The sequence below is a fragment of the Uloborus diversus genome, chromosome 4 (genome assembly GCF_026930045.1).
Source record: "Uloborus diversus isolate 005 chromosome 4, Udiv.v.3.1, whole genome shotgun sequence".
Classification (NCBI taxonomy): domain Eukaryota; kingdom Metazoa; phylum Arthropoda; class Arachnida; order Araneae; family Uloboridae; genus Uloborus; species Uloborus diversus.
This window is the reverse complement of record NC_072734.1, coordinates 73,186,148-73,199,935: the sequence shown is the minus strand read 5'-3', so window position 1 is coordinate 73,199,935 and position 13,788 is coordinate 73,186,148. Positions and strand designations below refer to the sequence as shown.

The 13,788-nt window shown below is 38.8% G+C and overlaps 1 protein-coding gene across 1 annotated transcript in view; it reads right to left on the bottom strand.

Moving 5' to 3' along the window:
* The window catches only part of LOC129220634 (O-acyltransferase like protein-like), a 93,942-nt gene that overhangs the window by 43,273 nt on the left and 36,881 nt on the right, over window positions 1–13,788 (bottom strand). The window contains exons 4-7 of the mRNA XM_054855064.1: window positions 11,797–11,884; window positions 10,765–10,856; window positions 8,580–8,753; window positions 6,605–6,698 (exon numbers count right to left, since the gene is read on the bottom strand). Of these exons, the coding sequence (XP_054711039.1) occupies window positions 6,605–6,698; window positions 8,580–8,753; window positions 10,765–10,856; window positions 11,797–11,884 (448 nt within the window). The remainder of the gene's footprint in view (window positions 1–6,604; window positions 6,699–8,579; window positions 8,754–10,764; window positions 10,857–11,796; window positions 11,885–13,788) is intronic.

Genomic DNA, 13,788 nt, shown 5'->3' with positions numbered 1-13,788 from the left:
GTAGAACGTACAAAAAAATATATTACTGATTTTATGACGTGCTTGGAACGTCGGTCTGACACTATTGCAGCTGAAGGAAAAATGTTCAGGTATTTGCGAGAAACGGTGCTATGTAGTTTTGTTACAAAGTATTACTATTTGCTGTAATAAAAAATAAGCCTGCTTATTTAAGACAGTGTTTTGCGTATTTCTCGGATTATCCGGATTTTCGTTTATTCGGATTGTTTTTGGTTCCAGTTAGTCCGTATAAACGAGGTTGTTCTGTACATTGTTACATTTATGATAGAACTACAGCTTTTAGCACACACAAGAAAATATGGGGAAAAAAAAAACTTCATTTGGAAATGAACCGCAAACTTATTTTAGCGGAACGAAAACAAAAACTAAACTGATATATATTTTTTCAGTTGAACCGGAGCAAAAATATTGTTACAAATTCTGTAAATAGTAATTATTGTAGGAACGTAACCTGTAAATAGTTTCCCGTAATGAATATACATCCCCTTTTTCATATGGCTAAAGTATACGACCCCTATTTCCTTTTTGTTCATTGATAAAATTTGATAACGGTCTACTACTTTACAGAAGCGTGTGGAATATTTGAGAAATTTCTTTTCGGTGTATTTAAGCCGTTAGCGATGGATAAACAGTTAGTTTCGATTGATATTTCGAACTGAGAAGATTTTTACTCTGTTTATAGCGATGCATTTCGCTGTGTTGTTTTCGTATTTGGAAGTAAATACGTGTGTAAACGTTGAGTTTACGGTGTTGTGTGATAATTGCTTAATTGCTGATGAATAATTTAGCAGTTGTTGAAGATCTTTCCTGTACATAGTGTAAATAAATTTCCTGTGTTTTTATCAAGAACTGTGTTTTCATTTCAAGAAAGTGGAAGTCGCACCGAATCCGTTACAATTTGGCGCCCAACGTGGGGCTTCTTCTGGACTTTCTTGGAGTAAGTGTGACTTTGGACATTTTTTCATAAAGACTGTTTGAATTTATAGACTTTGTTTTTATGGTGATTACTCGCGCAATGGATGACCAATTAAAACAACTTCTGGAAGCAATTAATGCTGTGAAAAGTGACTTGACCGAACGTTTGGTAGCTAATCAAGAACAATTAAAAAATGAATTGGCGGCTAATCAAGACCAATTAAAAAGTGACTTGACTGCAAGTTTTACTGCAAATCAAGAACAATTAAAAAATGATATGGCGGCTAATCAAGAACAATTAAAAAGTGATCTGACTGCAAGTATGTTGGCAAATCAAGACCAGTTAAAAAGCGATTTAACGGTGCTGAAAAAGGACTTAACGTCTAACCAAGAAGAAATTAAAAACGACCTTATTTCGGTAAAGACTGTGATGGAAAATAAATTTAATGACATACAGCATCGAGTTGATGCAATTGAAGAAAAATTTGATACCGTTGAAAGCCGATTCAATGCTGTAGAAAATAAATTTGAAGATGAAGATAGAAGATTTCATCTATTTAAAGAAGAGATCTTTAAGGACGTGGAAAGGAGATTGGCGACCGCGGAAAGCAGCTCTGTACAGTTTGGCGCTCCCACATCGGTTGCTCGACCGGCCATTAAACTTGCCACATTTGATGGGAAAACTTCGTGGCAGGTTTACAAAACTCAATTCATGATAGTGGCGGAAGCGAACGGATGGGACTCTGCTACCAAGGCCTGTCATCTTGCAGCATCCCTGAGAGGTGACGCAGCGGACATTCTCCAGACCCTTCCGGACAGCCAGCGCCTGGATTTCGCCGCCCTCACATCTGCGTTGGAGCTTCGCTTCGGTGAGAAGTGCCAGAAAGATTTCAGCCGACTCCAGTTGAAGTCCCGTTTCCAGAAAACCGGGGAAACCCTGCAAGAGCTTGCGGCGGACATCGAGAGACTGTCTCATCTTGCTTTTTGCGACTGTCCTGCGGATGTCGTTCGAGACAACCTGGCACTCAACTACTACGTCGACGGGGTTCGAGATCCGGAAATCCAGAAAGCTCTACGGATGGCGGATGTCAAAGACCTGAATTCTGCTGTTGTGTATGCGATGAAGTTGGAGGCCGCCCAGCAAGCAACCCGTGTGGATCGCCATCCCATCCGAACTCTGGAAGCTGATGAGTCTGATTCCAGGTCGTCCCACCTCGCTGAACTCGAGAGACAACTCGGTGACTTGGCAAGACATCTGAGCAGCATAACAGCCCAAAAGAAACAAGAGCAGAAGTGCTGGAAATGCGGTAGTGAAGGACACCTGCGAAGGAGTTGTCCGGCTCGCCAAGCTACGCGAGGGAAGGAAATCACCACCACCAGAGCTCTGCAGATTTCCTCTTCTAGTAGTGGCAGTGATGGACTTTTCATTTACGCCCATGTAAATGGGAATCCTTGCAAACTGATTGTCGACACTGGAGCCAATGTGACAATCGTTAGGACAGATGTGGCTCGTGAATTTGGATTGAAACTGCTGTGGATATCGCCACGCGTAAGTCTCCAGACTGTGACAGGTGACAAAATTGAGATTGACGGTAAAGTAGACTTGGAAATAGTGTTTGGGAATGCCACCTACCATCATACGGCATTCGTCGCTAATATCACGGACCCCTTCATTCTCGGATTGGACTTTTTGAAGAAATATGACTTCACTCTCGACTTCAAGACTAATGAGCTGCACTCGATGAGAGAAGACATAGCCGTTTTCCCTGCAGAGAGTGATGTAAAATCCGCTCATCAAATAATAGCTCAAACAGATTTATCGATTCCCTCAAGGTCAGAATCATTAATACCTGGCTCCCTTGAAGAAAGCAATAGTTTTCGATTTGGACTCATTGAATACCCTAACCTAAGCAATAGCCTAAAAGGAGTACTGGTAGCATCTACGCTTGTGGACCTTTCTAAGGATGTAATTCCTGTGAGAGTCGCCAACGTGAGTGAAAGGCCAAGGAATATCCGAAAAGGTGAAGTGTTGGAAACTTGTACTCCAGTAAACTGCATCATTAGAAGAATCAATTCCCCTGAGACTGTGTCTTCTGAGTCCTTGACGTCGAAGTTAATTGGGAGTGCGCCATTATCGAAAGATCAAAGAACTGCTGCGGAACAATTGGTGGATGACTTCAAGCATCTGTTTTCATCAGCATCGGAGGATGTCGGCCGTACGAATTTAACGCAGCATAGGATTTACACTGGAGAACACCCCCCTATTAAGCAGCATCCAAGACGACTACCATTCGCCAAGAAGGAAGAAGTTGAGACCCTCCTGAAAGAGATGAAGGAGAATGATGTCATCGAACCTTCATCCAGTCCTTGGGCTTCTCCCATCGTCTTAGTCCGAAAGAAAGATGGCTCCACCAGATTTTGTGTCGATTACCGACGGCTGAATGAAATCACCAAGAAAGACAGTTACCCTCTTCCACGGATAGACGACACCTTGGACACTCTTTCCGGACACAAGTGGTTTTCGACCCTGGACTTGAAGAGCGGCTACTGGCAGGTTGAGATACACCCTGATGACCGAGAAAAGACAGCATTTACAACTGGACAAGGCTTATGGCAGTTTAAAGTGATGCCCTTCGGCCTCTGTAATGCACCAGCTACGTTCGAGCGTCTTATGGAGACAGTGTTAAGAGGACTTTCCTACGAATCCTGTCTGGTCTACTTAGACGATATTATCATCGTGGGACGCAGTTTCGAAGAACATCTGGCAAATCTTAGGAAGGTGCTGCAAAAGCTTAAGGAAGCCAATCTGAAGTTAAGCCCGTCCAAATGTAATTTGTTCCGCCGGGAAGTGAACTACCTTGGTCACATCATCTCTTCTGAAGGTGTGCAAACCGATCCAGAAAAGGTATCTGCGGTCAAGAGTTGGAGTCGTCCCGAAAACATCCATCAGCTGCGAAGTTTCCTGGGGCTCTGCACGTACTACAGGAAGTTTGTAAAGGGTTTTTCCAACATTGCACGACCTTTGCATAATCTGACGGAGAGCAAGCAAAAGTTTGAATGGTCCAAAGAATGAGAAGATGCATTTCTACGACTGAAGGAGGCTTTAACATCAACGCCTATCCTCGCCTATCCTCAGCCTGAAAAATCCTTCATCCTGGACACTGATGCGAGCAACGAGGGCATCGGAGCTGTTTTATCCCAAGAAATTGACGGAAATGAACATGTCATCGCTTACTGGAGCAAATGCTTATCAAAGTCGGAGCGAAATTACTGCGTCACCAGAAAGGAGTTACTGGCCATAGTGAAAGCTGTAGAACACTTCCATCATTACCTCTACGGCCGAAAATTTCTGCTTCGGATAGATCATGCCTCATTAACTTGGCTTTTGAACTTCAAAAATCCGGAAGGCCAGATAGCCAGATGGATACAGCGGCTCCAGGAATATGACATGGAGATCAAGCATCGAAAAGGGTTATCTCACGGTAATGCTGACGCTTTATCAAGGAGACCCTGTCCTGAGAACTGCCACTATTGTTCCCGAATCGAGAAACAGTATGGAACGACTAGCCCTACCGCCTATCAGGTGACAGTGACTCCAACATCATCAGAACCTGATCCATGGAGTGATGACCAAGTTCGAAAAGATCAACTTGAAGACCCCGACATAAAACCAATTTTAGAGTTCATGGAAAGTGACAGTCGACGCCCTAGCTGGCAGGACGTTTCCATCTTCAGTCCTGCAACAAAAAGATACTGGGCTTTATGGAACTCACTCCATTTACGGAACGGCGTGCTACACCGGAAATGGGAATCTGACGACGGTAAAACATCTAGGTGGCAGTTACTACTTCCCCGATCAAGGATTTCAGATGTTTTGAAAGAAATACATAGTAGTGCGACTGGAGGACATTTTGGTGTCTTGAAAACCCTCAATAAAGTTCGGGAGCGCTTCTTCTGGAGCAAGGCGAAGGATGACGTGGAGAAGTGTTGTCGTTCTTGTGACGCCTGTGCTGCTCGTAAAGGACCGAAGAAGAGAAGCAGAGGGAAGCTACATCTGTACAACGTTGGAGCTCCTTTCGAACGAATTGGGATCGACATCCTGGGTCCTCTACCAAGAACTGCTGATGGGAACAAATACATTCTTGTTTCCATCGACTACTTCACCAAATGGCCGGAAGCATATCCCATTCCAGATCAAGAGGCTACCACCGTAGCAGAGACTCTAGTCCAAAATTGGATCTCGAGATATGGAACACCTTTGCAGATTCATTCCGATCAAGGGAGGAATTTCATCTCTGCTGTGTTTAAGGGCCTATGTCAAATTTTCGGAATTGAGAAAACTAGGACAACATCACTACACCCACAATCGGACGGCATGGTGGAGAGATTTAACCGCACAATCCTGAATAATCTCTCACTTATGGTATCCAGAAATCAACAGGATTGGGACAAGAAGCTACCTTTGTTCCTGCTGGCCTACCGCAGTGCTGTCCACGAGACTACCGGATATGCCCCATCTCAGATGCTCTTCGGACGAGAGCTTCGGCTACCTTGTGATCTCGTCTTCGGTCGTCCTCCGGATGCGCCTTCATCGCCTGAGGAGTACATCCAGGATCTCCAGGCCCGGTTGGAAGACGTTCATAACTTCGCACGAGAGCGAATCAACATCGCGGCGGAGAAGATGAAGACCCGATACGACACAAGGTCTACTGGACATGAATTCAACGAAGGCGACAAGGTTTGGTTATGGAATCCCATCCGACGGAAAGGTCTTTCACCCAAATTGCAGTCGCATTGGGATGGACCCTACAAAGTCGTTAACCGACTGAATGACGTCGTAGTGAGGATCCAAAAATCACCTAATGCAAAACCTAGGGTTGTACATTATGATCGGTTAGCCCCATACTATGGCCATAGTTCATGAGTATTACGTAAACAACCATGGTTGATAACATAAAAGTTGTAGATAATTTTTGCTTTTAATGTTTAGTAATATTTCTTGTTATTATTGTTTTCTGTATCTGTTCGTTATTAATTAATGTGTATATTTGTAAACTTGTGATAGAAGTTTGGCACCCTTTCTGGGGATTGTACTGCCCGGGACGTGCAGTCCTTAGGAAGGGGGCAATGTTACAAATTCTGTAAATAGTAATTATTGTAGGAACGTAACCTGTAAATAGTTTCCCGTAATGAATATACATCCCCTTTTTCATATGGCTAAAGTATACGACCCCTATTTCCTTTTTGTTCATTGATAAAATTTGATAACGGTCTACTACTTTACAGAAGCGTGTGGAATATTTGAGAAATTTCTTTTCGGTGTATTTAAGCCGTTAGCGATGGATAAACAGTTAGTTTCGATTGATATTTCGAACTGAGAAGATTTTTACTCTGTTTATAGCGAGGCATTTCGCTGTGTTGTTTTCGTATTTGGAAGTAAATACGTGTGTAAACGTTGAGTTTACGGTGTTGTGTGATAATTGCTTAATTGCTGATTTAGCAGTTGTTGAAGATCTTTCCTGTACATAGTGTAAATAAATTTCCTGTGTTTTTATCAAGAACTGTGTTTTCATTTCAAGAAAGTGGAAGTCGCACCGAATCCGTTACAATATTTACGGTTCGAAGCAATGATTTTTACTCACCCTAAAGATTTTTTGAAAATAATTCTTACCCGAGAAGGAAGAAAGTGTCCACGGATACCCAAGCATTTGTGATAATTTGAAAAAACACATCATCCATGTAAGTTTTGGCATGTTTGAGACGAGCTGAAAAAAAAAAAAAATCACGAAGAAAGACTTTAGATGTTGAATTGTAAATTGAAGTTTTAAAAGTAATTGTATCTGCATTTTTTTTAAAAAATAAAATTAATTTTTTCCGATGTTTCAAGTCTGAAAATAGTTAAGACATAAATGCAATGGGCAATGAAGAAATAAAAGGCAGAACACAGAACATTTTTCTTTAAAATATTTATGCACTTACTAATTTTTAAAGCCGACGGTCAAATTATCTCAAGTAAAAATAAAAATAATAATAATAGGTAGTCATGGGACTGCCGACAGAAGTGAAAACTTAAAACTACAAAATAAATTTGGTGTGTTTGTGCGCACGCGCGTGGGGGGGGGGGGGGTATATTTTATTTTAAGTTAATTGTTGTTTCAAAAATTAAAATTTTATAATTTGCGGATTCAAAATATCAGCAGCAGTCCAGATTTTACGTTTATCAGCAATCCGAGCATCAATTATAAAAATGGTGTATGGTCTATTTCAGTTCGTTTATAAAGTAAATATTGATGCAAATATAGGAAATATTTGAAAATAAATTCTTAGTTTGTCTTATTCAGCTTTCCATTCCCAAAATAAAATAAACAATTCACATACTGAACTTAACACGTAATCGATTTACTGCATCAGATTTATCGATATCAGAAATATTATAGTTTTTCCCATCTCCAAAAAATACCCAAAGCGTCTAAAGAAGTTTTCACTTCAAAAAAATATTATTTAAGCTGGAAATTTTTTTCCTCTGGAGAAGAAATGCACTGACCCGGCTGAAGAAACTCAGGTGAAGTCGCTCACTCAGGAATCATATTATGAGACTCACGGGCTGCTGACAGCGCTACTGAGGTCCGCAGTTCCCAACTAAAGCAACGTAGTAAGGAACTGAGAGAAGCCGCGCATGCGTTGTATTCCAAATGTCAGTGAGGTGACGGTGTCGCAAAATGAATGGATTTTCCCCGCCTCAAAAATGCTCAACGCGCCTAAAGAAGTTTTCACCTCAAAAAGAATGGATGAAAGAAGAAACGAATAGCTGGTCGGAGGGTTTTGAGCGATTACATGTAATGAAAATTGCGGTGAAAAGAGCGTACATGTGTTTCGTCGAATGGACCTTATTCACGGTTTGGCAACGGTCCCATCAGCTGTCCGTCTGCGGGTATTTTGACCAATCACGCAGTGTCAGTAGTGCTAAAAAAACTCGTTTTATTTAAGGATTACTGAACTTCATGCGCATAATGAACATGTTTAGAGCTTAAAAAGACTTACGAGTGCATGGAAAATGCCGAGAAACGGAGAAAATAAAAAGAGAATTCAAGTTTTCACCATGTTTGTGATAAGGAACCAAAGAGGCTTAAACCCATGAAAATACGATAATAAAGAAAGTATTTCGTATCAAATGAATCGTTCATCATTCTTTTACAGCGTTTCTTAGTGAAAAACGTAAAAAATCTCCCATTTTTAAATAGAAAGAAGAGTTTATAAGCCACACAAATTCAAGTGTTATTATACGCTGTAGTGCCGGATTTTCGTCTGCTACAGTTCACACAATGCACTGCAGTGAGGGTTTTTACCCGCAGTGACGTCAGGTGAATACTGTCCATTAATTCTGCGTGACAAAAGTAATATTTTTTGTCGTTAGCTTTTTACAAAGTTAAGAATAGCTTTTTTTTTTTTTGTCAATGCGGTAAAATTGCGCCTGTGTTTTGTCTTCTAAATTCGTACATTTTAAATTAATCTTGGTTCCTTCCAAGTGGCAAAGAAAAGCACTTATATTATATGAATATATTTGCAATTTCACACGCTATAGTATCACATTGGCTTGTTAGAAAATACGTTTGACTTTTTAATTTTGGTCAGAAAAATTAGCTTACCTAGCCCTTGTCTGTGTCCAAAACCATACGTGTGTGCCAATACAATCCACATGATACTGAGGCAGCGGATTCCATTGACAGCGAGTAAATTTGAGCCCTTTTTCTGGGGTTTCAGCAACTGTCTAATGTTCGAAGTGACCGAGAAAGCCAACAGACTTTGAGGAACTCGTCCAGCTGGAATAAAATCATAAAACTTTCACGAGTAAGGACACATTTTATGTAATATAAGTTCTGATCTACTTATGGAATTTTGAAATTTGTCGAAGTTTTTGTTATATAAAAAATGATTAATGAAGCACCAATATATGTATGTACTGTCGGCCCCGCTTGAACGAATACCGTCGGTTCCAAGAAATATTATTCGATATATTTTCTTTGGTTTTTCAAATGGACAACTTTTTTTTACAACGTAATAAAAATAAATCAGTAACCATAAAGGAAGTAATTAATTTCATTGATAAAAAAATTTAGAAATAAGCTATAAACAGCAAAGTTGAACATTCGTTAAACATATGAAAATTTAAAACAAAGTACTGTACAACTTGAGGTATAAAAACTTTAATTTCTCTTTTTTTTTTTCATACCATTATTTTTTGAAAAGTTCATAACAGTGGGTTGCTTGCTGAAAGTCTTTTTCTTGCATTTTTCTTACTTTTCCCCCTTCTTGGTCTGTGTGTTGACTTTGTGTTTTTTAATTTAAGCGCAGTTTATTAATTAAGAAATTAGATAGAATAGTGAAAATGCGTTGATGAATGTAAATAGTGTTTTTCTCGCATTTTATATTTTTCTTTGAATAGTTGTTCTTACTAAATTTAATTTTAGTTTATTCAAAACTTTCTCAGCAAAACTATTTGTGGAAGCTGACCAATATTATTCAACTATCCGGGGAAATTATTCGATTCAGCGAGGGTCTTTAACATTGCGTCTATGGGGAAGTATTCGGTTCCGGAAGATTTTATTCGAATAAGCAGGTGTATTCACATGTCCACTCAAGGGCGCCCATATAGGGGGGCAAGGGGGGGTGCTCGAGTCCCCCCCCCTTTGAAATTAGAACTTCCTTGCTTTTAGTACTTTTAACTTTTTAAAAATGTAAAAACATTTCTTCTCCAGCCATTAATAAATAAGTTATTAAAAATGTCAAATCTAATCCAGCTAAACCACGGGGAAAATATTTGAGCCTCCCCCCCTTGCAACTTTGCATTTGGGCGCCCATGTATCCGCTACCTGATTAAGCGAGGCTAACAGCATTAAGTTGCTTACACACGCCAAAGCATACTTTGACAAGCAAAGTTGAACGGCTGTGTAGTGTGGCTGTAGTGATTAGTTGAGCTATGACCTTGACAATGTTTACTACTTTTTCGGGAGTTCAGTGAAAAGGAAACGTGTTATTGGCACGTATTTAAGTCGAAACACTTTTACAAAAATTCTTTAAAGTAACTCCATTCAACTCAGTGCCAGTCATCCTTCCCTATTATCCCAAAAAGAGGTAAACATTGTCTAAGTCATGGCTCAACCTTAGAACAGGAATTAAAATGAAGAGAGCAAGTCCAATCATTGGCTTAGTTATAGCTGAGACAAGGGCCCCAAGTCATGTGAATGACTCAACAACGACGAATGATTGGCACGTTTTGCATGAAACAAGCGAAAGAAACCTGATTTCTTCCGACGCTTTGCTTTAAAAACTTTCACTTGACTGGGTTTCATGGGGAGGGGGGGGACGTCTGAGTTTCATGAATGAAAGTCTTCACGCCTTCCATTTTATCTCTTTTCAATGTGCTCAATGCATCCAGGGCAGCGCACAGAAATTTTGGAGCCCTTCAGAAATGACTTTTCCGGGCCTCCCTCCATATTGTTTACTATAGTTCACCTCGAATTTTAATAATACTAGGCCCCCTTTAGGTTCGGGGCCGGGTAAATAAATGTCCCTTCTCCCCCTTCCCCTGGGCACGCCCCTGAACGCATCAGTAACACATTATAGGAGGATTATGCTCCAGAAGAGAGCTACTGCGTAAGCTAATGAAAAATTGTCCTCCTCACGCTCAAACTTGCTTGCACAAGCATGCTTGTATCTTCGCAGCATGCTTGTGTCTTCAAGAAGAATCCTTGGTGACTCCCGCAAGCACTAGTTGTTAAAAAGAAATTCGTTGAAAACGAAAGGATTTTTTAAGAAAAAAGGTTTAAATACCGATATCTTGAGATTTCGCCGCGTTTCTTGATACGTAACTGTCGATGCCTGTGCCAGCCAAGATCAACACACCAATAATCACGATTGTTATACTGTAATAAGAAAAAGGAAATATGTAAAGAGAAAAAGTAAATAAGAAAAAGGGTAAAGGATTACTTTACATTGGATCCAATATACAATGACAATGTATAATAATAATCATTACAGCCAATAAATTCGAAAAATCTGGTCTGATATCATTATATTCATACAGTCAGTAAACTCTATCTAGTATATATCTAATATTTCTTCGTAAATATCTAGTATATATCTAATATTTCTTCAAATATCATTAGAGTCAATAAATTCTAACTTAGAATCACATGGAAGTATAAAAATTTTCTACATAATTTCTTAAATACAATTTTTGTTATTATTAGTTCTCATTGGACAGGTAGGTAATGAGTTTCAAAGCTTGGATCAAAGGAGTTCTATTAACATGAAACGAATAATTAGTTCTTGCGCTGATTTATCCCCAGTTTCCCCGACATTTCAAATTTCCACCCGCTTTTAATATATCAAAAGGTATGATTAAAACTAAAAAACAGGGAAGAGGGAAATGAAATGTTGGCGAAACTGGAAAGACACCCTTGTGCTGACTTAGATGACATTATCACATTTTTGCTGCGTATTCATGCGTCAATTTATGTATGTTAACGATTTCCAAAAATCCGTTCATTGTTGAAGGGTACATAAAAACATTAGCATTATTATGCACCTTTGCTATAATTCGTATCTAAATTGCTTTAACGTGTCAGATTCGAATGATTTGAAATGTTGATTTCCATTCACTTTCACTGGTGGGAGTAATCTAGGTAAATGGAAATGAGTTCCGATTTTCACTTATTTTACAAAAAGCTATTAACGAAATCTGAATGAGCTTCCTCATTCAGTGCGACCCAAATGTTCGAAATACAATAGAAGCGAGAACACATAATTAATAAAGGAACAAAACCGCAAACCGACACTCAAGCGTTCAAAAGCAATACCTACATAATTATAAACTGTGGTATAGTAACGTGGGATTCTTCTTTCGTCTCGCAGTTTCTCGCTGTCACTTGAACTGGAACGTTTTTTAACACTGAAAGGGAGAAAAGAGAAAAATTATGAAAGTGACGGAAAAATGTGACATTTTGACATGTTTTTCATCCAATTTAGCTGTCAAGTGTAGTTACAGAACATCAGTTGGTGGGTTCAGTCGAGTCTTGTTCTATTCATTTAATGTAAAAATTAGGTTGGAATAATAATGCAAGATGTTCTAATACTAGTATAGAAATCATTCATTTCCGAACGAAAAAAAAAAGAAAAAAAAAAAAACGATTGGCAACAATCGATTTCAAATATTACAAATCGATGGTGCGTTAAAATATTTTGCGAGCACGTCACTTATTTTTGCAATTTATCGTAAAGAGCATTTATGCTGAAAACGACAGATTTGTGCCATAGTGATGTAACTTCAATTTTATCAGAACGTGTCAAGAATTTTAACTTGCCTGAGCTTGGAAAGAGCATTTTCAACCTTATTTTGCATGCAGTCTGTAAGTAGTTTCTTTGACGAGACGCAATTTTTAAATTAAGAGAATGTGCCCATGAAATCAGGCTAACCAAAGATGCATTTTTACTTTCTTCTATATCTAATACTAGCTACGTTGCCCGGCTTTGCTCGGTCCACCTTGAAAATAAAAATTGTGTCAAGTGACGTATATTCAACAATCAGGCGTAAAATATAAATTAAAAAAACATCATGATTTCCTTTCCAAACAATAACGACAATATTAAAATACTTTTAAGAAATTAAATCCAGAAAGATGGATTTAAAATGCGTAACCATGGAAACACAAAATAAAATAAGTTTAAGGAATTTAAATGCGAAAGAAAATGGTTCACAATTTGAATAGAATCGAGATTTCTCGAGAATCTCACTTGTTGAAACCTAATTTTTATATCTACGGTATTACTGAAACTAACACTACGTACGCGCGTGAACGAGTGACCGAACTAGTCTTGAAAAATTTGTCCCTCTCTCCCCTGACTTTCTGGTGTAACCTAATTTGATCTGTTGCTAATCTGTGTGCACGCTTTGTCCGCGTATGTATGTAATCCGATTGCCATAGTGAGCGGCTCTTTTTTAGTTTTTACGTACATTTTTTTCATACACTGTTATCGTTTTAGTTAGAGTTTAAATGTATGCGATTGTTATTGATTTTTGATATCCATTGCACACACTAGCAATAATTTTCAATACCGCACCTATTTTCACTATATCACATTTCATGTACAATAGGTGCAATCATTTTTAAGCAATGGACAATTTTATCATTTTTGCAATTTATGATTTGTCTTATGTGTGTATCAATTATAAAACTATTTCAATGGTGCAGTTATTCAGTAATACTTGAAAACATCCTAAACTACTTGGCTCATATTTTTTTCTTTTTAGTTTTTTTTTAGTTTTTACGCAGTCGGGTTTTTAGTTTTTATTTAATAATAATTTATTATTTTATACTTTTTAGTTAACTTTCATTGATTTAGGTATTATGATTGCAAGACGGTAAATTTCGCAATCTTGTCATTTTATTGACAGAGTTTATATCGTGAGGGTTATTAAGTAACTTGCCTCGGTCTAAACTACTGATTATTAGTCTCTTTAGGGACCTAACTCGGTTTAAAGCTACATATGCTTGACCTTTAGCAAAAATTCGCGAACTTAAGTCAACCACAGCTATGTAAACTAGAACCCCTATAAACGCCCTTAATATAGAACCCCTCTATAGGGGCCTTAGTGTAAACAGCCTGTATAATTCATGATGACGTGAGCTCAGAAACGTCGTCAGTCAAACCTTTCTCGCGAAATTAAAAAAGCCCGTCAAGAAAGTACACGTTGCGAAACGTAGTCCCCTGAATCACCTCAAAAACAAATGCAACATGTTAGAGAGGAAAATCGACTTAGTAAACAAAAAATTTAGACAGTGAAAACGCTACCTG